The 20,830-nt window shown below is 44.9% G+C and overlaps 1 protein-coding gene across 1 annotated transcript; it reads left to right on the top strand.

Moving 5' to 3' along the window:
• The first annotated feature begins 2,319 nt into the window (after positions 1 to 2,319).
• Positions 2,320 to 20,374, top strand: OPN3 (opsin 3). Its single transcript, XM_083606087.1, has 4 exons — positions 2,320 to 2,877; positions 14,638 to 14,957; positions 16,973 to 17,224; positions 19,700 to 20,374. The coding sequence occupies exons 1-4, from the start codon at positions 2,496 to 2,498 to the stop codon at positions 19,961 to 19,963; spliced, it is 1,218 nt and encodes a 405-aa protein (XP_083462213.1). The 5' UTR covers positions 2,320 to 2,495; the 3' UTR covers positions 19,964 to 20,374.
• The last annotated feature ends 456 nt before the right edge of the window (positions 20,375 to 20,830 follow it).

The following is a 20,830-nucleotide window of genomic DNA, read 5'->3' as shown; positions in this document are numbered from 1 at the left end:
GCTACTAGCCATGGTGCCTATGCTCTGCCTAGACAGGCTTCTGGTTGGCTACTGTGAGAACAAGATGCAGGACTAGATTCAGTAAGCTCTTATTTCCTAATAGAAACTACTGCTTCTGATGGCTGTATAGTACCTTCAAGACAAGAGGAAGCTGACTACCAGCTGCTGATAAGAAGGGACAGTGCTGTGTTGTCCTTAGGTCTTTATGTAGAGATTCCCTACAAGGTGAGTTAATGGTTTAACAGAAGTTACTTCTCATGAGGCCCGAGAGTCTGCATAGAATAGCAACAAACCTCTCCAGCCAGGCTGCACCTCTCAGTCAGCTCTCCTGGGTCGTGTTTCTCTTCAATATAGTGCATTGTTGTTGTTGTTTAGTCATTTAGTCATGTCCGACTCTTTGTGACCCCATGAACCACAGCACCCCAGGCACTCCTGTCTTCCACTGCCTCCGGAAGTTTGGTCAAACTCATGCTGGTAGCTTCGAGAACACTATCTAACCATCTCGTCCTCTGTCATCCCCTTCTCCTTGTGCCCTCAATCTTTCCCAACATCAGGGTCTTTTCCAGGGAGTCTTCTCTTCTCATGAGGTGGCCAAAGTATTGGAGCCTCAGCTTCACAATCTGTCCTTCCAGTGAGCACTCAGGGCTGATTTCCTTAAGAATGGAGAGGTTTGATCTTCTTGCAGTCCATGGGACTCTCAAGAGTCTCCTCCAGCACCATAATTCAAAAGCATCAATTCTTCGGCGATCAGCCTTCTTTATGGTCCAGCCCTCACTTCCATACATCACTACAGTGGTACCTCGGGTTAAGAACTTAATTCGTTTTGGAGGTCTGTTCTTAACCTGAAACTGTTCTTAACCTGAAGCACCACTTTAGCTAATGGGGTCTCCTGTTGCCACTGTGCCGCCGCTGCACGATTTCTGTTCTCATCCTGAAGCAAAGTTCTTAACCCGAGGTAATATTTCTGGGTTAGCGGAGTCTGTAACCTGAAGCGTATGTAACCCGAGGTATCGCTGTACTGGGAAAACCATAGCTTTAACTTTACGGATTTTTGTCGGCAAGGTGGTGTCTCTGCTTTTTAAGATGCTGTCTAAGTTTGTCATTGCTTTTCTCCCAAGAAGCAGGCATCTTTTAATTTCGTGACTGCTGTCACCATCTGCAGTGATCATGGAGCCCAGGAAAGTAAAATCTCTCACTGTCTCCACTTCTTCCCCTTCTATTTGCCAGGAGGTGATGGGACCAGTGGCCATGATCTTAGTTTTTTTGATGTTGAACTTCAGACCATATTTTGCGCTCTCCTCTTTCACGCTCATTAAAAAGTTCTTTAATTCATCCTCACTTTCTGCCAATATAGTGCATACATTACACAATTCTCCTCGTCTACCTTGTGGACTTTCCAGGTTAACTTCTGTGGGCAACAGGATGTTGGTTGGGCAGATCCAGCCTGGTTCTTCTTGGGTCAAGAGTGCATTAAACGGCAGCATTAAAAAAAAAGTCGCCTCCAAACAATCCACCCAGGGATTATTCATCATATATTGCTTGCTTGTCAGCTGCTGAGGGAATATTTAATATAACCTTAAAAAAAAGAGTAGTTCTCCTTTTTATGGACAGGAGCCCAACGCAAAATAGTAACTTTCCAGAGGGCAAGCAACCACTCTTTCCACCCTTTTCCTTCCACACAAACACACCCAGTGCCAGATTAACGTATAAACTAAACAAGCTATAGCTTAGGACCCCACTGTCTTGGGGTAAGCTAAACAAGCTATAGCTTGGGACGCTACTGTCTTGGGCCCCCCAAAAAAAATTAAAAGAAAAAAACCTGGATGTACATTTCTTAAATATAAGATAAAAATAAAACAAAATAAAACCTATATACAACAACAGTGTTTTGTCTTGTGTAGGCTCCTATTTGTTATGTGCAAATGGCTTTAGATACCTATTAGGGCCATAAATTACCATAAAGCATATATTCAACACAAAAAAGTGGCAATTTGTTGTTGACAAAGGACAGATGGACATATAAAGGGCCCCATTACCTTCAGTAGCTTAGGGCCTCATCAAACTTAAACCCGGCCCTAAACACCCCCCTTCCCTAACTCGAATTAAATTCGCTCAGGATCGGACTTAAACTCCGACGGACTGCCGCTCGCGAGGGGAGCCCGCTGGAGCCCCCGCTGACTTCCCAGCTTCCCGCGCTTCGCCTTCTCCGCGGGGCGCGCCGGCCCTTCCGAGCAAGGCGCCTCACGACGCCCCTCGCCAGCTTCTCTTCAGGCTGGCGGGCGGGCCGGAGGCGGGCCCAGGCCCATGGCCCCTCCCTTCCCCGCCCTTGTGGCACCAAGAGCGGCCGCGGCGGGAGCGCTTCTTCTGCTGGCTCCCGGACGGACTCAGGCGCGCTCGCAAGAGCCGGGCGCTGCTGCGGAGGCTGCGCTGCGGCGGCGACCGTGGTGGTTGTGGCGACATGTGAGCGGAGTTTTTTTGCGCGCCAACGCCGAGCGATGTACTCCGGGAATAGCAGCAGCCGCAGCAGCAGCAGCCTGCAGCCGACGCCGGGGGAGCAGGACTCGGAGCAGCAGCCCGTGCAGCCGGCGGATCCGGCGGCGGGGCCGCCGTTCAGCGCCAGCACCTACGAGCTGCTGGCGCTGCTGCTGGCCACCATCGGCATCCTGGGCTTGTGCAACAACCTGCTGGTGCTGGTGCTGTACGCCAAGTTCAAGCGGCTCCGCACGCCCACCCACCTCTTCCTGGTCAACATCAGCCTCAGCGACCTGCTCGTGTCGCTCTTCGGCGTCTGCTTCACCTTCCTCTCCTGCCTGCGGAACCGCTGGGTGTGGGACGCCGCCGGCTGCGTGTGGGACGGCTTCAGCAACAGCCTCTTCGGTAAGGGGAGCCGCGGGGGGCGAGGGCGCCTCTGGCCATGTGCAGAGGGACGGGGTCCAGGCGGGGAGAAGGGTGAAAGAGGAGCTCGCTGTATGCTCTCTCTCTCTCTTTGTGTGGTTCCAAGTCTCTGGTGTCCCCCAAGGATGCAGATCAATACTTCTGTCTTTTCAATAAATGAATACTTAGGAGGAAAGAGAAGAGTGCCGTCCCCCTGGCATCCCATTTCTCCCACTTGCGTCTCCTGGAATAACGGACTGCCCTTCCTCCAACCAGCTGGCCCCTCTGCTGTAATCCCTTCAGGTCAAGTCCTGTATGGCCTCCTTTTCTTCCCTCGGATTATAATCACCGGACTCATAATGTAGTTTGAGAGTGAGTGCAATCCCCTCACGTTCTGTCAAAATTAGATGATGCCTCTGAACACGTGCAGAGTGCACCTCTCACATTGCAGTGCTAGGAAATGGAGCTTCTAAGGAATCTGTAGCCTGAACGTTATTCTGGCAATATAGGTTTCTTTTGGCTTGAGCTAGAAACTGTCATAAATGCTGCACATCGCCCCCCCCCCCCCCGTCTTATTTTCCACTTCATGTCTGTGTTCCCTATCTGATTTGCTATGCATGCTCATTCCTGGTCCTGCAGGTGGTATTACTTTCATTTCACACCCAACCTTCTGATATGCAGATTTTCTCTTTTCTCCTCTAGCTTCTTTGGGGTGTCTTCCCATCTCATTAGGAAGGGTGGGGTGGGGTAGTTGTAGATCCATGAAACAAGAATTGTGTAGACACCAGGACATCTCTTTGCAGAACACTAGCTGAGCGATGGTACCTGATCACTTTGGTCTGCAGTGCTCTATGCATGGTCTTGCTTCTTATTTGTACAAGTGGTACTGAGGGTGGTGCGCCAGTTGCATAGATCTGCAGCGCCTTCAGGCTTACGTCTTTGTGGAAATGTCCACTTAGTGGGACTGAAAATTATCCCGCACTTCATTTTGCCGTGGAAGATAATCACTTTTGTAGGTACGTTAGTAACAAGAAAGGGATGCTGCTTGCAAATACAACATTAGGCAAGTCTGGCAGTTTTGAAGTGCTTAGCCTTCTTTATTAAATAAAAGTAAAACAAACGTTCTAAATTAGACCACTCTTTAGGGCACCAGAATATATTCTGATGCAAACTGAAAATTGCCATATGCAAATTTGCATAGTTTTTTTTTTTTCTGGAGAAAAATCCAGCTCAATTTTTTTTCCTTCCAGAAAACCCACATCCCTTCATTCCACACAGTTCAGTGGCTGCTTCCTGTGTACTTTCTAGACCTCCTGTGTACACAATCCCAGGTGTGGAGAACCTTTGACCCTCCAGATTCTGTTGAACTAACACTCTCATCAACCCCAGCAAGAGTGGATAATGGCTTTAGATGATAGGAATTGTAGCTTAGGATCCTCTGGAGGGACAAAGGCTCTGGAGGGACAAAGGCTTGCCATTCCCTGTGCCCCATAGATCTAACCTCTCTCTCTGACCATCATTCCATTTTACAGACACCTCCATTTTAGCATTACCCCACCAACACCCGTCCTTTCACCATATCTTTATCTTGCCAGGAACACATACCACACCTGTACGTGATCTAGGGCAAAAGGCCCCCCAGGAATAACTCTCACCACATTTATGATGCAACCGTCTTGCATCTGCCTCAATCTAGTCCCCACCTTCCCCACTTAAGTCTTGTGTCTTCATTTGCCCACAGGCGCCCATAGTTCCTCTATCAGTCAGCTTCCATATCATGCATACTGTTTGTAAGTGACCTCTGCAGCTTCTGCTTGACAGCTGAACTTTTGCTTTCCCTTTAAATCCCTGCAAAAGCTCATCTTCTCAATGAGCCTTGTGACTTAATTCCTGATTGTCATTCCTAACTGTAGCTGATACCAAATCTTCCTCTCTACCCTTGTGTTGTTCCCCACCTATGGCCAGTTATCTGTATTAGTGTGAAAGTTCCTTGCAAGGAGGTGATTGCCTTGTTGTTACCTATTCTACTCTGGAAGGCCCTTGTGTACACTTGGTGGTGCTGTATATATCCTACTAATAACAGACTCAAGCTTTGAGTGTAGATCCTCAAGATCAGGGTATCAGCAGGCTTGGGGGAACATCAAGATTTCCACAGGTTTTAGATGCTTAAACTTTAGGGGGGAGTTCTTAAGGGGAAGGGAACCCCAAAACAGCCTAATGCTGACTGAGCATCCTCAGTGGCCATGGAATGCTGATTGACAGAATAAAATGGAAAACCAGGTGGATGGAGCAGGAGTGAGGAACCTGGATCCCACCAGATGCTGATGGATGATACTCCCCCCGCCCCCCGGACTATTGATTGTGCTGATGGACCGCTGCTTCCTGACCCCAGGAATAGATGGGATGGCTGGCTGGAACCAGTATAGGATCTACTCCACATTGCCTCATTTTGTTTTCGGTCCCACTTGTAAATAATTTCAGGGCAAAACCACCTGCATCATTCTCCATTTCTTTTCTAATCTGCTACTTCCTTGGCAATTTCATCTTCATTTTTCTCGTCTTTTCCTCAGACCCATCAGATACGTCCCCACCTCCTTTCATTCATATTTACTTGCGTTTCTACAGCACCCAGGATGATTCACAACATCAGTGTTCAATCTATGAGTACGTTTTTCCTCATCTTCAGTTGATTCCCCACCCCCACCCTAAAATGAATCACGGGCTGCAGCTGTTGTGATTCAGGTATCTCTGTGAACCAAAATCACACAATTTTGCTTATATGTTTTCCTTCCTGAAGTGGAAAATGGGTGAAACTGCTGGAGAACAAATCAAACAATGCTAGTGGAAATTTGCTTCCCCTTCTCTGAAGCCATTTGCAGAGACATGTAGTCATTAAACTACATTTAAATTGGTGTCTTCAGTAGAATGGAGTATGCCTTTTAATTCATTAAAACACACACACACACACACACACACACACACACACACACACACAAACTCCCAGGTAAGATAGGTATCTCCAGATTTCTTACATTCACTTGACATGCTAGGAGTCTGTAGCTATTTTTGTAGAAAAGCTAAAGGTATGTGCACAAGGAAGCCATTTGTGATGACACATGTACCACATCGCTGGAAAGCAGTCACAACCTCCTCCTAACTCCTGTGTGTTTCTATGCCTGGTGAAATCCTTTTGAAGGAATTTAGGAGCCAAAGCATTTCCATGAGAAGCAGAGCTGGTGTCACAGAGTGGCCCTCCTAGCCTCGGTGTGTGGGTCCCAGGCAACACCCCTAACCAGCTCTGCTTTTCACAATCTGAGTGTTTTGGCCTGGCTGAAACGTGTCCTGATGGTGCTTCCAGCTTTTCTGGATGGAAGATACAGAGAGTTGTGTGTGTAGAATCTAGCTTACTGTGCAGAGGTAAAATTAACACTTGATGGTTTGCCCACGGTTGCCTCTGACTTTGGCTGCTGCTGGTAGCGGTGGAGAAAGCCGATCGGGCGCCTGGGGCAGTGCGCGTGCCCAGCCGCCTGCAGGTGCTGGGCCAGCCAAGGCAGGATGCTCAGTGGGGCCTCCGGAATCTACCTGCCTCCTCCCACTCAGGTGCCCTATAGCAGGGGGGACGGGTAGGCAGCGGGTGGACCGTTTGGGCAGTGGGGAGCCTGTGTGCGCCCAAGGCACCGCGTCTTTCCCAGGCTCGGGTGCGCTGCAGGCCCCGTGGTGGGTGCCGTCTGGCATTTTTTCAACCCCCTCAGTAGTGACACCCGGGGCAGCCTGCCCCCACCACACCCCGCTTCCTCCGCCCCTGGCTGCTGGTGTGCGGCCCCCCAAAGATTGTCCCAGAAAGAAATGCGGCCCTTGGGCTGAAAATGGCTTCCCATTCCTGATGAAAAGCCTTACTTTTTTTAAAAGAATGCCAGCAACATGATGGCTGCATGCACATAATATTGGAGGTTTCCGTACCTGGGGAATGGATTCCTCCAAGGGCTGTTCACACACAGGTGGGCATCATTTGGTTTCTCTACAGTCAGTTATTCTTGGGCATGCAGATGCTCCAGGTGATGCATTTGTTGTTTGTGTGTGTAGGGAGTGGGGAACCTGTGGCTCTCCAGGTATTGGTGAATGCTAGTTCCCATAAGCCCTGCCAGCATGCACAGTGGTCAGGGTCCCATTGAAACAAATGTGATTTGCACAGACCATCTTCAAGCTCATGTGCAAATAGGTTCTATGGGCCTGCTAATATAGGAACTTAAAGGTGTAGTCCCTGATTTTCACTAAAGGTTATCTGCAGGGGGAAGGCAGCTCAGCTAAGCCTTGCTCCTTCACTCATTCATAATCTATATTCCCAATCCATGTGTCAGCTGGTGCTCATTCTAGGCAAATGCATTTATGGATGCTGTCTTGGAGTGCTGTTGCTTTCACTGCCTTAATTGGAGTTGTCAGCTTTTAAAAAATGCTGAATGCTACCTAACACTTTATCCTCAAAAGGACTCAATCTCTTCTTGTACCATACAGAAAAGCACAAATTGTTCAAATGTGCTATTTTCTGCATTGTGGCAAGAAGCCGTCATCTCCAAGCCACAACTCCCTTTAGAATGCATCTCAACTGCTTTTTGACAGTCATATATCGGAAAGGAATTAAGTCTCTTCTTAGAAATCTTATTGTAGATAGACATCTGACTTCTGATTGTTGATCGGTTGGAATGCAACATTGGCATCTGCCGGAAGTTCAGCTGCCACTTAAAAGAGGTGCACACCTTATAGTCCAGGAACATATCATACAGACTGGTGCAAGTTAAGGCAGCGGTTGTAAAGGGGGTAAACCCAATGGAATGCAGTGGGAGTTGCTTCCAGGTGAGCCGGTGGAGATTTGTGCTACTTGCCTTTGGAAAATAAGAAAATAAACCCTCTGACAACAGTAATGATAATGTGCAGGGACACTGTGGCAGTGCTTTTATAACGAATGCAGTGCATATAAACAACTGTTGCAGTGACCCAAGTTTATTCATCTTTCCTTGGTTCCTGGCACATGACTGGACATTTAAATAATGTTGATTCTGCTCTTGAATATTTGCCATCCATCTGATGTCTTTGAGATTAACTTCAGCAAATAGAAGTGGGGAAAGAGAGCTGGTTTCCTCTTTCAGGATGTGCTGCAGGGTGTATGGATACCATATTGAATCATTTTTTAATGAATAATTTTATATGTAATCAGCCAACTTGATGGCCAGTGGAGGGAGACAAAGCTTTTTCACATTGAAAACAATTCAAGGACACTTTTCACTATTATTTTTTCTTTTGAACTTAACTGACATGGGGAACAGCTTCTGTTTGTTTAAGGAAATGTTAATAATTTGAGTTAAAGAGGACTGTAAGGATCCTAACCATCATCCCCACCCAATCTCTTGTGCTAAGGTGGTGTCTTCCATGCATTAAGCTGCACTTCTCCCATCCATTAAGTTCCTCATCTCAACTGTTACTCAATTTCTGCAGTCCTAAAATCAGTGATCAGCTGCCCTGTGTCAAATGTGCCTTTCTGGCTCAGGGGTCCATTTAGAAAAGGATCCCGGAAGCATAAGCCAGTAAATTAGGTAGTGTTAAATAACCAAGTTCTTTCGTAAGGATATAAAGGCCAGTTTTACAAAGTTGTATTTAGAAAGTAGGTCAGTATGTACACACAGGCACAGTGATGCGTAAAATTAACTTTCTCATAGAATTTTTCACTTAGTTGGTTTTTGCAGTCGAAGAGTGGTAGGGCTGCATCTTGACATTGTAGAACGGAAATAGAAAGGTAGACATAGCTGTTCGCTAAATCCAAAATTGAGTCTCCTGCTTTAATGCATTTTTTCCTACTGCTATACAGCTAGAAAATCACTTCTGTTGTGTCACTCTATTCAGGCCTGACTCTGCAGGAGCAGTAAGCTGAGGTGCTGAGGGAGCTAAAAGGTGTTAGGGGGTTGCACAGGCATGCATCCGACACGGCTTTTGGCCCATGGGCTGCATGGCGCACCTTGCTCTATTTCCCAGTTGGACCCAACTATTCCTTCAGCTTCTGCTAATGATGCTGGACCTGTCATATGCAGAATCGTACTGTTGGCATTGGCGGGCAGTGACCCTCCAGAGTTGCAGACAGGGGCCTTTTTCAGCCGTACCTGGAGATGCCAGGGATTAAACCCGGAACCTTTTGCAAGCAAAGGAGATGCTCTGCTGATTTCTGGAATTTGGAGGTGGGTGTGGCAAAGTGCATGCAACGCTACTGAGAGAATGAGGAATTAACTGCAAAAGGGGCTATCTTCCTTTCCAAGGTAGCAGGGGAAAGAAGGATTCCTAGGTGCTGTTTGTGTTGCTTGATAAGGAGGTCCGCATCTCAGTTGTGTTTCTGTTTTAAAATAAGCTGTTATGTTCCTTTAGTAAGTAGTCACATCTGTTCTTACTGAAAGCCTGAGGGTACTTCTGATTCTACCGCAGACTTTTCTTTTTCGAAGGCTGCATTTCCAGCTTCCCCGGGGTGACTTGGGCTGCACTCACATGGCAGCTTATTCCATTTCCCTCCATGCTAAGTTCTGCATTATATTTGAGCTTTCACATGACACAAAATCCACTTGCAGAAATATAGCACAAGTTTAGTGCTCATTGCCCTCTTACTTGCTTCCAGAAAAAAAAGATTGTAAATAGCATGGAAATGCATGCTAAACTTGCTCTATATTCCACTGTATCTCTGGAAATGACTTTTTTGTCATGTGAAAGCTCAAATATAATGCAGAAATTAACAGTTTGGGAAACGGGAATAAACTGCTATGTGGATGTAGCCTTGAATTGGCATTTCTTTTTGCGCATTAGACTGCATTTTCCCATTCATCTTCCAGTCCGCAGATTTAAGGCAGCTTACATGTTTGAGCAAATCAGGCTGCAGATTACAATGTTCCGGGTGAGCATTGTAGTCTGTGGCATATCATTGCTTTGCCATGTATCTGGATTGTGACTGATTTCAAAAAATCTGGACAGTGGGATTGTTAGTTAAAATCTTTCCCTCAGAATCAGTGCTTACTATTAGTTCCATATAACGGTGAGCCAAGAAAAGGTTGTTGCCTCATTGCCTTACTTCCATGTTGTTCACTTAATATTTGAAGTGAAAACAACTATTTCAAGTATGACGCATGTTGTTCTTCTCTTCAGTGACATTGGTAACCATTGCATGGTTCCTACTTTGTTCTCTTCTTTTGTCAGCTTTTGTTGTTAATGGATGAGAGACTGTTTTATTATCATCTGAAGAGTGCTTGGAACCAGCATGGTGTATTAATTAGAAGGTTGGACTAGGACTGTGTGGATGCAGGTTCTGGTCCTCAATCAGCCGTGAAGCTTGCTGGGTGCCCATGGGCCAGTCTCCTCATTTGGACGTAATGCGAAACATTATGCCAGTCCTCCTCCAGCATGGCTACAAGGATGAGTTCAAAAGCTTTTGTTTTCATTTTAGGTTAACTGCAGGTTGTGACAGCCTCCGTATTAGGAGAAACCTGCTCATCTTAACTCTGGCTTGCTAGAACAAATCCAACTTCAGGTCCTAGTTTATAAAGCCAACTTGTTTTAAGATCAACCACAGTTTAGAGTGCAAATGACATACTAAACCACAGTTAATCTAAAACATGCTAAACAATGCTGGAAGAGGAGAGGGCAGAGCTTGTGAGCCCACTGGATGATAAGACAGTTACATCTTCAAGGTAGAATCAACAGGACCTATTCTCTGTTTTGGCAGTGGAGGAAAACATGCCAGAAAGCACAGAAAGCCCTTTGCCCCCTGCCTATGAGCACGCACCTTTGAGCAGTAGGAGCTATCTGCAGGAAACAGTTCTCCAGCAATGATTTCTGCAGTCAAGTCACTGTGCACTGTAAATAGCTGCCTGGTTACTCTTAAGGACAAAGTGTATTGCAGTTAGAAACTGTTCAGTCTAATGATTTTTGCTTGCAGGAATCAAGTGAAAAGGTAACCTGTGGAACTAGGCCTGTTTGTCCACTGTATGTAGGGCAGTATTGCAGCCATATGCAGAAATGGATTTCTGTGTGTCCTTTACCTGGGTACTTTGCAGAGGCCTAAGCCATAGCATTAATATGGGGGGAAAGTAAAGGGATTTCAGAAAAGCCAGGGAAGTCTAGAAGCCAAAGGTAGTGCTCAGTTGTTGACGTACGGAATTTAATTGGGCATGGCTTTCATTGAAGCCTGTAGAGCACTGCTTGTGTTGGAAGACTGGGCTATATTTAGCTCTGGCATCTCTAAGCCTTGGGAAGCTTTGGAGCATTAAGAGAGGTGCTGGCAGCAAGCCTTGTGCAGCCTTCAGTCTTTAAACTAAATGAGCACTGCTCCACCAAGAGGAGGACACTGAGCTCCCCCCAAACAATTGCCAGCTTCTTTTTCTTGGTCGTGATACATATCTAGTCATTCAAACCTTAAGCTAGAGCTCCACATTTACTAATAATAATTTCAGGGGAAGGCATTTCATAGAATGATAGAGTTGGAAGGGACCCCGAGGAACATCTAGTTCAACTCCCTGCAATGCAGGAATATGCAGCTGCCCCTTATGGGGACCAAACTTGTGACCTTGGCGTTGTCAGCAGCACCACATGCTAACCGACTGAGCTGTCCATGGGAGAAAAGCGGTGGTCAAGAGATGAGGATTCTTAGCCTTTTCCCCGACTTCTGGTTCTCTCAGGCAACCCCACTGTTTTCCCACTCCTAATCTTGGAATGAGTGTTCTTTGTGATAGTTGTAGGTGGAGTAGGGAGAAGTGTCCAGAGGGTGGGGTAGTGGTGCAGGGTGGAATGATTATTCACATCCTGCCATGGCTGCTCCGTGCTGGATACAGCAGCAGCTGCTGAATCTCTCTCGGTCATGCATTATTAGAAAGCACTGAAACTAGAGAGAACAGAGATGGCAACACGCAGAGGCAGAGCTGGATGCTTTTTAGGCAACAGCAGCGGAGTGTGTGGAGCACCCATGGCTTCTCAACACTGTTGCTTACTGAGAGCTTACTCAACACGGTGTCGGCACAGCAGCGGAGGCAGTTTGACGCTGCCTCTTGGTAGGAAGCCAGGTGAACCTGTCTCCAAATTTTGGGCTGGGGAGTTATAAAAACTTTAATACAATTCATAAAGCCACACCTGGACTGCCCTCAATTTTACCCTAACCTTGCCCTCCACCCAATCTTTTAAGAAAAGTTGTAAGTAGCTAAGGGGGCCAGCAGTAAAGGCATGGGGGCTTGGAGAGGCAAAGGAAGTACCAAGGGCACTGTTTTGAGACTGGGACTCCCCCTCCCTCCCTTGCTTGCTTCTGTGAGGTGTTTTGCCCTAGCAGCCACAGAGCTGATATTTGTGGTGGGTGCTAGCATCTGGCTATCTACAGCAGGATGTTTGTAATAGTTCTGGGAAGGTGCCTTCTTGTGCTTCCAGTTTGCCCTAACAATCTGGCCTTGCACCAAATGGCACCCAGCTGAGATTCATTTTTGGTGCCCCCCTCCACCCCCAAAGTTGTTCAGCTTTTCAATTTTGTATCACAGTTGTCGCCTATTTCGTGACTTTGGTTTTCCATTTTGTGTGTGTGACTTATCTTTGTCATAAAAGATGATGAACCTGCATGCCGGTATCTGAAATTCTGTGTTTATTCATACCATATGAGCTGTTTGTGCTGCTTCTTTCAGCTGGCAAGTGGATGGTTGAGTTGATAGACCATGACAGATGCTTCCAAGCATGGGGCTACAGGCAGTCACCTGCCCCTAAAAGCCAGCCCTGTGCACTCACCCATGCACAGGGCTAGTTCAGCACATACGAATGAACTGAGAAAAGATAACGCATCTTGACTTCAGCATGTAAAAAGTGGCTGTTTGCATTTGCCTTTACTTAAATTTTCAAATATATAAAAGGATGTTCAAATATATAAAAGGGTATATAAATAAATATATATCCTTTTATATATATAAATATATATAAAAGGATATATAAAATATAAAAGGATGTTCAAATATATAAAAGGATGTCACATAGAGGAGGGAGAAAGGTTGTTTTCTGCTGCTCCAGAGAAGCGGACACGGAGCAATGGATCCAAACTACAAGAAAGAAGATTCCACCTAAACATTAGGAAGAACTTCCTGACAGTAAGAGCTGTTCGACAGTGGAATTTGCTGCCAAGGAGTGTGGTGGAGTCTCCTTCTTTGGAGGTCTTTAAGCAGAGGCTTGACAACCATATGTCAGGAGTGCTCTGATGGTGTTTCCTGCTTGGCAGAGGGTTGGACTCGATGGCCCTTGTGGTCTCTTCCAACTCTATGATTCTATGATTCTATGATTCTAAATTTGAATGCCTGCTTCGTCAAGTGTGCCTTAATCAACTCATGAGCTCCCTTCTGGGTCAAGGGGTGGGTGGGGAATGTGCATCTTTCCTCATGTAGCAGATGATACACATGCTTTGAAAACAGAACTTTGGGTTATTTTTTCACATGTTAACATGTTACTGATATCAAGCAGGCTGCGCTGGCTCTGTTTATGTTGAGCTGCTTCACATAAAGTTGGGAAACGGCCCAGACCCAGGGTGCACAACCTTTTCAGCCGTGACATTTGGTGCTGGCTTGTGTGCATGAGCATGCACACACACACACACACACTCCCACTGCGCATGCAGGGATGCCATCATCACTTGCCTCCTCTCAACTCCCCAGGTGGGAGTTGCTAGCAGTTGTGCTTGCCAGGAAAACATGGGGTGGAGCAAGTTAGACAGAGAAGCAGTGGGTGGGGGGACAACTGTGGTCTGAACAATGTTTGCTGTCTAGAACGATCTTTCTATTGACTGGAAGTGCTGTGTTCAAAGAAGGCATCAATAACAGGCACTCTGGTGGTTTTGTTCCATCTGGATCTTATTGCGAGTCCATCAGACTGCCGTGGGACTCCTGCTGAATTCATGCTTCCCTTTTGACTTCCCTTTTACCGTCTGCTGAATAAGCCTTTTCAAAGTGTGTGTGTGTGTAGCAGTAGTGGGTGTCATCACGACAGAGCTTGTCTGAGACTGCTCATAATCTAATGCCTTTTCTGAATTTGATTATAAGGGGTAATGGTTCTAACATAAGGTTACTGGGTTTTTTGTTTAGGTTTTTTTTTTGAGCTAACAGGTTATAAGTGATAGGTATTCTTTGACTACTAATAGACCTGTCACCAGCAATAGTTTTCAATGTTTGATGATTTGCTGTGTTTTTATTATTTTGCAAGCCACCCGGAGTGGCTGGGGCAACCCAGTCAGATGGGTTGGGTATAAGTAATAAATTACTACTATTATTATTAACATAAATTATTTGCTTATTCAGCCAATTGGATGTTTTATTTTGACCATATAGAACTAGGTATACAGAGCAATGAAACAAGCACCACAAATCACAAGGCTGCATGCAAAACCAGAAAACTTATATTTATTGGCTAGCAAATTCTTATGGAACACTCTCCCTAAGGAAGCTCTCCTGGCAATCTATTCTGTACTAAGTGAAGATGTATTTGTTTCTCCAGGTATTTGGATGTGCACTATTAGTTTGCCTTATAATAGTGATCTTTGGTTTTTGTTCCTATGGGGGGAGGGGTGTTTATTTTTTAAAGTGGTTTTTTGTGGGGGGGGGGAGGGATGAATGATTTTAGCTTAATTGTGTTTTTCTACAAAGTACTTCGTTATTACAAAATGCATCTCTGTATTAGGGATAATTTAATAATCTAAACTAAACTTTTTATTTATGTCTCCCTAAGGAATCGTTTCCATTATTACTCTCACTGTCCTGGCCTACGAACGCTACCTTAGAGTAGTCCATGCAAGAGTGATTGATTTTGCATGGTCTTGGAGGGCAATCACATATATCTGGCTGTATTCCTTAGCCTGGACAGGAGCACCTCTCCTAGGCTGGAATCACTACACTCTAGAAATTCATGGATTAGGTTGTTCAGTGGACTGGAGGTCAAAAGAGCCCAGCGATTCTTCCTTTGTCCTCTTCTTCTTTCTTGGCTGTCTTGTCACACCAGTTGGGATCATGGCTTACTGCTATGGACATATTCTTTATGCGATACGAATGGTGAGTTAATTAAAGCAGTAGCTTTTCTCTAGAATTCAAATGGGCAAATGCAGAGTGATCAAAATGTGATTTATGTGGATAATAATAATGTATTATTTATACCCCGCCCATCTGGCTGGCTTTCCCCAGTCACACTGGGCAGCTCTGAACAGAGTATTAAAAACTCTATAAAACATCAAACATTAAAAACTTGCCTAAACAGGGCTGCCTTCAGTTGTCTTCTAAAAGTCAGATAGTTGTTTATTTCCTTGACATATGATGGGAGGGTGTTCCACAGGGTGGGCGCCACTACCGAGAAGGTCCTCTGCCTGGTTCCCTGTAACCTCACTTCTCACAGTAAGGGAAGTGCCAGAAGGCCCTCGGCGCTGGACCTCAGTGTCCAGGCAGAATGATGGGGGTGGAGATGCTCCTTCAGGTATACTGGGCAGACGCCGTTTAGGGCTTTAAAGGTCAGCACCAACATTTTGAATTGTGCTCGGAAACGTACTGGGAGCCAATGCAGATCTCTCAGGACCGGTGTTATATGGTCTCGGCGGCCACTCCCAATCACCAGTCTAGCTGCCACATTCTGGATTACCGTATTTTTTGCACCATAACACTCACTTTTTTCCTCTTAAAAAGTAAGGGGAAATGTCTGTGCGTGTTATGGAGGGAATGCCTACGGGTGGCATGCCTACGGATTTTCCTCCTCTAAAAACTACGTGCGTGTTATGGTCGGGTGCGTGTTACAGAGCGAAAAATACGGTAGTTGTAGTTTCCGGGTCACCTTCAAAGGTAGCACCACATAGAGTGCATTGCAGTAGTCCAAGCGGGAGATAACTAGAGCATGCACCACTCTGGCAAGACAGTCTGTGGTCAGGTAGGGTCTTAGCTGTCGTACCATATATTGATAAGCTGACTGTACACATATTTTCACATCTTGCCTTACTTTTCCTGACAACATTCTCTCAGAAATAGTGCCTCTTATACATGTGGGCAAAATGTAGCAGCTGAATTTGATATCCTCGAAGGAGCTTTACCTAGTGCACACACATAATGTAGTTTTCATATTTTTCCTAGTAACAGTGTGCAGTGTTACTCTCCTAAAGGGAAATGGAACAAGTCATTGGGCTGTGAATAATGTTGAGGATTTGGGTGGCTGCGCATAATGACCTTGAAACAATTTAATAGGTACTTCTGGCATGTGTCTTCTATAAGATGAGCCCAGTATTGTACTGTTAGGAATAATGTGGTTCCAAGAAAGGCTTAAGAATTGCTATCATTCAGTTCAATTAAAAAAATGCTATCCAAGTAAGCCTGTAAATACGAAAGATATTTACAAAGGAATACATAAAATCAAAATTGATGGAACTTATTTCCAAGTAAGCATGCTTAGTATTGAATTGTTAAACCATTGAAATAGATTGTTCAAGAATTAATAATACAATATTATTACATACTTGTTTGAATAATGCAGAAAGTCACACTAGGTAATTTTACATGTATACAATCACATGTATATGTGTGATTGTAAATAAAATCAATAAATCTATAAAAAATTCTAGTATTGGTAATTACAGGGACTCTATAGGGATTGACATAAAATCGCTGTAGCTCAGTACATAGTGAGTTTCTGCTTTTAATGTTTTTGTTGGTGTAACTGAACAATAACGGATAACAAAATGAAGGCTCTGTGGCACCTTATAGACATAACAATTATTATGGCATACGTTTTCATGGACAGGAGGTAACTTAATCAGTAGTCTTCAAAATTATTCCATAGATCTGTTAGTCACAAGACCCTGATTTTGCTGCAATAGATTAACACAGCTATTTTTCCAGAAGTCAGGGCATCATCAGAAATCTTATTTAAATGAAGCTGGTGAGAAGGATGATGCCTTAATAATTTTTGAAACGTGGTTAGCTGTCAAATAATAAGACCACTTACAACGGCATTCTTCTCTCTGAAGGATTTGGAACTGAATGCTCTTTAAAATATGTGCTGTTTGATTGTTTTTCATTATTTTTCTTTGCAGCTTCGTTGTGTTGAAGATTTGCACACTGTCCAAGTGATCAAGATCTTGAGATACGAAAAGAAAGTAGCTAAAATGTGTTTTTTAATGATGACCACCTTTCTTGTCTGTTGGATGCCTTATGCAGTGGTCTCCCTTTTAGTAGCCTATGGGTATGGCCACCTTGTCACTCCAACAGTGGCTATTATCCCATCTTTATTTGCCAAGTCAAGCACTGCCTACAATCCAGTTATCTATATCTTCATGAGCAGAAAGGTAAGCAGCTGAAAAGCAGAGTTACTTACTGAGGCCGAAAGGATCGCATTTAATGCATTACGCAATAGAGGTGGTCTTCCTCCCGAAATAAGCACAACATGGCTGAAATTACACATAGTATTATCTTGCATCTATAGGAAAATAGGCAAGAAAGGCACAGAAGGCAAGACCAACAGAATTTCTCTGGGGGAGAAAAGGAATAGTGAAACTTGACCAGCATAAGGCTTCCTAGTAACTTAACAAGGGCGCTGTTCCTTTTACCACTTGCACCATACATAGGCTCAAAGCATGTCTGGTGGATGTCCTAGTTGCCGTCCTTGCATCCAGGGCACTGATTCATGAGGATGAAGAGGATGTGCTAGGGAACACCTGGAATTGTAAGTCTACCTTGAGCATACAAGGGAGCCACCCTAGTTATTTGGGTTTCCACCAATTTCGACTCAGGAACATGAAATGAAGCTGAATCATTGGAAGGTTCAAAATGGTAGACAAAAGTGCTTCTTCGCATAGCACATAGTTAAACTTCAGGATTCATTCCAACAGCAGGTAGTGATGTCCATGGATAACTTTAAAAGAGGATTAGAAAACTTAATGGAGGCTAAGGCTATGTTCCGCCCCAACTGTTGGAGGCCATATTCCTCCTTGGATACCAGTTGCTGGAAACTGCAGGAGGGCCAAACTGCCTTGCAAAGCCCACTCTTATGTGAAGAGTGTTACAGTAGTAAAGTCTGGAGGTGACAAGGGCATGGACAACCAAGGCAAGATCTGACTTCTTTAGGAAGGGTTGTGGGTGGTTCAAGCTAGTAAAAGGCACTCCTGGCTACCTGCAGCACCCAAACTTCCATTCAGTCCTGTTGTGAAAACAGCAGCATCCCCAAACTTTATCCAGTTCTGTGAAGGACAAGATGAGCACCTCTGCAAAGGCTTGCAGGTTCTCCCACCACTACTTCTGCTTTGTCTGGATTAACCTTCAGGTTGTTGTTCTTGTCTAATCCAAAATAGCCTCCTACTACCCGTTTAGAAGTCCACAGGCTGTCAGTGGGAAAGAGGTAAAGCTGAATCCCATCTGCATGCTGATGAACCTTCAGCCCAAACTTCTGGATGACTTCTAGCAAGTTCATGTAGATATTAAGTAGCATAAGTGACAGGATGGAACATGTGAAACAGCTAAATGGGATGGAGGCACCCCGTAGACAACTGACAGTGTAGCAGAACCAGTGACAGAGGTTTTCTGGAATATTATGCTATGTACAGATTAGGATAACTTGTGTTGAGGAATTTTCATTGCAAAATTTTTGGCTGCCCTGGGGAGTAATCTAATTTAGCATGTTTATTATACTTCAATTTAGTAAACAAAGTTTTAAAAACTTTGAAATTGCCAGGCTTGCTCCATGACACTTGCCTAATATTGTATTTGCAATTGGCATTCATTCATTGCTGTGAAAGAGTGTACAAAGTTGAAAACTTTCTGTGGAAAAGTAGAGCACCAGAAAATATTTCACCCTACACCACTGGGTGGAACAAAAGTCTCTCAATATGACTGTTAGGGTGCCTCTGATCCTTAATGGATTGTCAGTCCCTATCACTTTGCCTCCTAAGCTCAGCCCATGGAGTACAGGAGTATACCATGGCAATTCAGAATTAGATATATAGTAGTGACTTTAGGTGGGCTTTATAAAAGCTACTGAAATATGAGCATGCTAATTCATTCATGGGGATTAAAGAGCGGAGTTTTCCTTTGATAAAATGAAGCAATCATTTTGGCTGTTATCTGTTCTGTTCTGCGCCTGGATCTTGCATTAGCTGCTATTGAAGTCTAAATAGGTTAATAGAAGCAGCTGAAATTCATTATGACTGATGAAGTGCTGTAGATTCCCCCCCCCCCACCCGCCACCGGATGGTATTATATATGCTAGATATGATCTAATCCATCCTAAGTCAAAGAGAGGCCAGTTTGCATTAACGCTTTTGCACCCATTGAAAAGAAATTCCTTTTGGGGAGCTTTCTTGCTCACCCTTCACCATATGGTTGGCTGATGCAGTGGCCAAACATATGGAATTATCCTATAATGCAGAAGTAAGAAACCTCTGGACCTCCAGATGTTTTGGACTCTGACTCCCATTGTCTCTGACCACTGGCCATGGTCAGATGAGATTTGAGATCAATTACCTGGAGGATCACTGGTTCCACCCCATTCTTGTTCTAATGTGTTGGTGCAAATCAAGATTGTCACACCTGCAGATACCTGGTCTGCTGCCAGAATAAAAACTGAAAGTACAGCTTTTCCATGTATGTTTGGGAACCTACTGAAGGAGAGTTATCAAGCCACTGTACTCTAGTGTATTACATGAGTGTAACACTCAGCAGGCTCTGACAACTGATTTTATGTGGCACCTATGTCATTCTGGTATATGTAGTGTGAAAGTGTCACTTTCTGAATGACAGGTTTTCACTGTAATTTGCTTCCCTTGCAGTTTCGGCGATGCCTCATGCAGCTCTTCTGTGTTCGCCTCCTGAGGTTCCAGAGGCGCTTGAAAGAAAAGCCAGCAGTAGGGAACGAGAAACCGATAAGGCCCATTGTTGTGTCCCAGAAGGCAGGCGACAGGCCAAAGAAGAAAGTGACTTTCAGCTCTTCCTCAATCATTTTTATTATCACCAGCGACGACACACAGCAGATAGACCACAGCACGAAATACACGGGCACAAAAATAAATGTAATCCAAGTGAAGCCACTATAGGGGCTCCTGGGATTTGAGCGGACTTCCGCTAACCAAACTGTTAGACTATCTTTGTGGCACAGTTAGGAAGAGCAAGCACCGTCTTTCAGAAGCAAGATGTGGAAGTAATTCAGACTGCAATCCTTCGCTTGTGTACCTGAGAATAAGTCCCATTGAAATCATTGGGGACTACTTCCGAGAAGAAAAGTGTAAGATTGCCCTGCCGCCAGCCTCAAGCTCTCTGTAACATGTTAATTGTTGTGGCAGTACTGAAACAATGACACATGGCGGATGGGCGGGTTTTTATTTTATTTTACTTAGAATATTTATTTTTCCATATCATGTCTTGATCACCTACCTACCTATCCCTTGCTGCACTGTACACGAACCAGGGAAATAAAGGAGCTTTTAAAGTAGGCCATAGTTCCTTCAGCAAGGCCTCGCTGATTTATTTCTTTTTAAGCAATGTCTGGTGCTGTATTTTAATATGGTGTGATGTCACAAGCCGGTTTGAGCCCGCTTGGCAGCCTCAAGCACTTGTCTTGAATTCAGTGTAGGGGTACATATAGGCAGTGGCGGGTTTTTTGGGGGGGGGGTTGTAGGCCAAGCTTCCGCCTCAGGTCTGAACAGGTGGCAGCTCAAAAGCAAAATAAATTGGCTCCTAAAGGAAATTGTATCTTGGTGTGGCATTCCCTGCCCCCCCCTTAAAAACTGAACTGATTATCTTTTCGAGAGCTGAGATAGTTAGCAACTGGCATCTCCCTTACAGCCGCCCATAAGAAGTGCTTGAGCTGAATATATTTAAGCAGAGAGTGGTAGCGCTTCAGGCAACTGCGAATTCCAAAAGGTGCGTGAACATTTGTTACAAGACATGGATGATGCTGCAGT

This window comes from Podarcis filfolensis (assembly GCF_964270895.1).
Source record: "Podarcis filfolensis genome assembly, chromosome: 3".
NCBI lineage: Eukaryota > Metazoa > Chordata > Lepidosauria > Squamata > Lacertidae > Podarcis > Podarcis filfolensis.
This window is presented reverse-complemented; position numbering and strand designations above follow the sequence as displayed.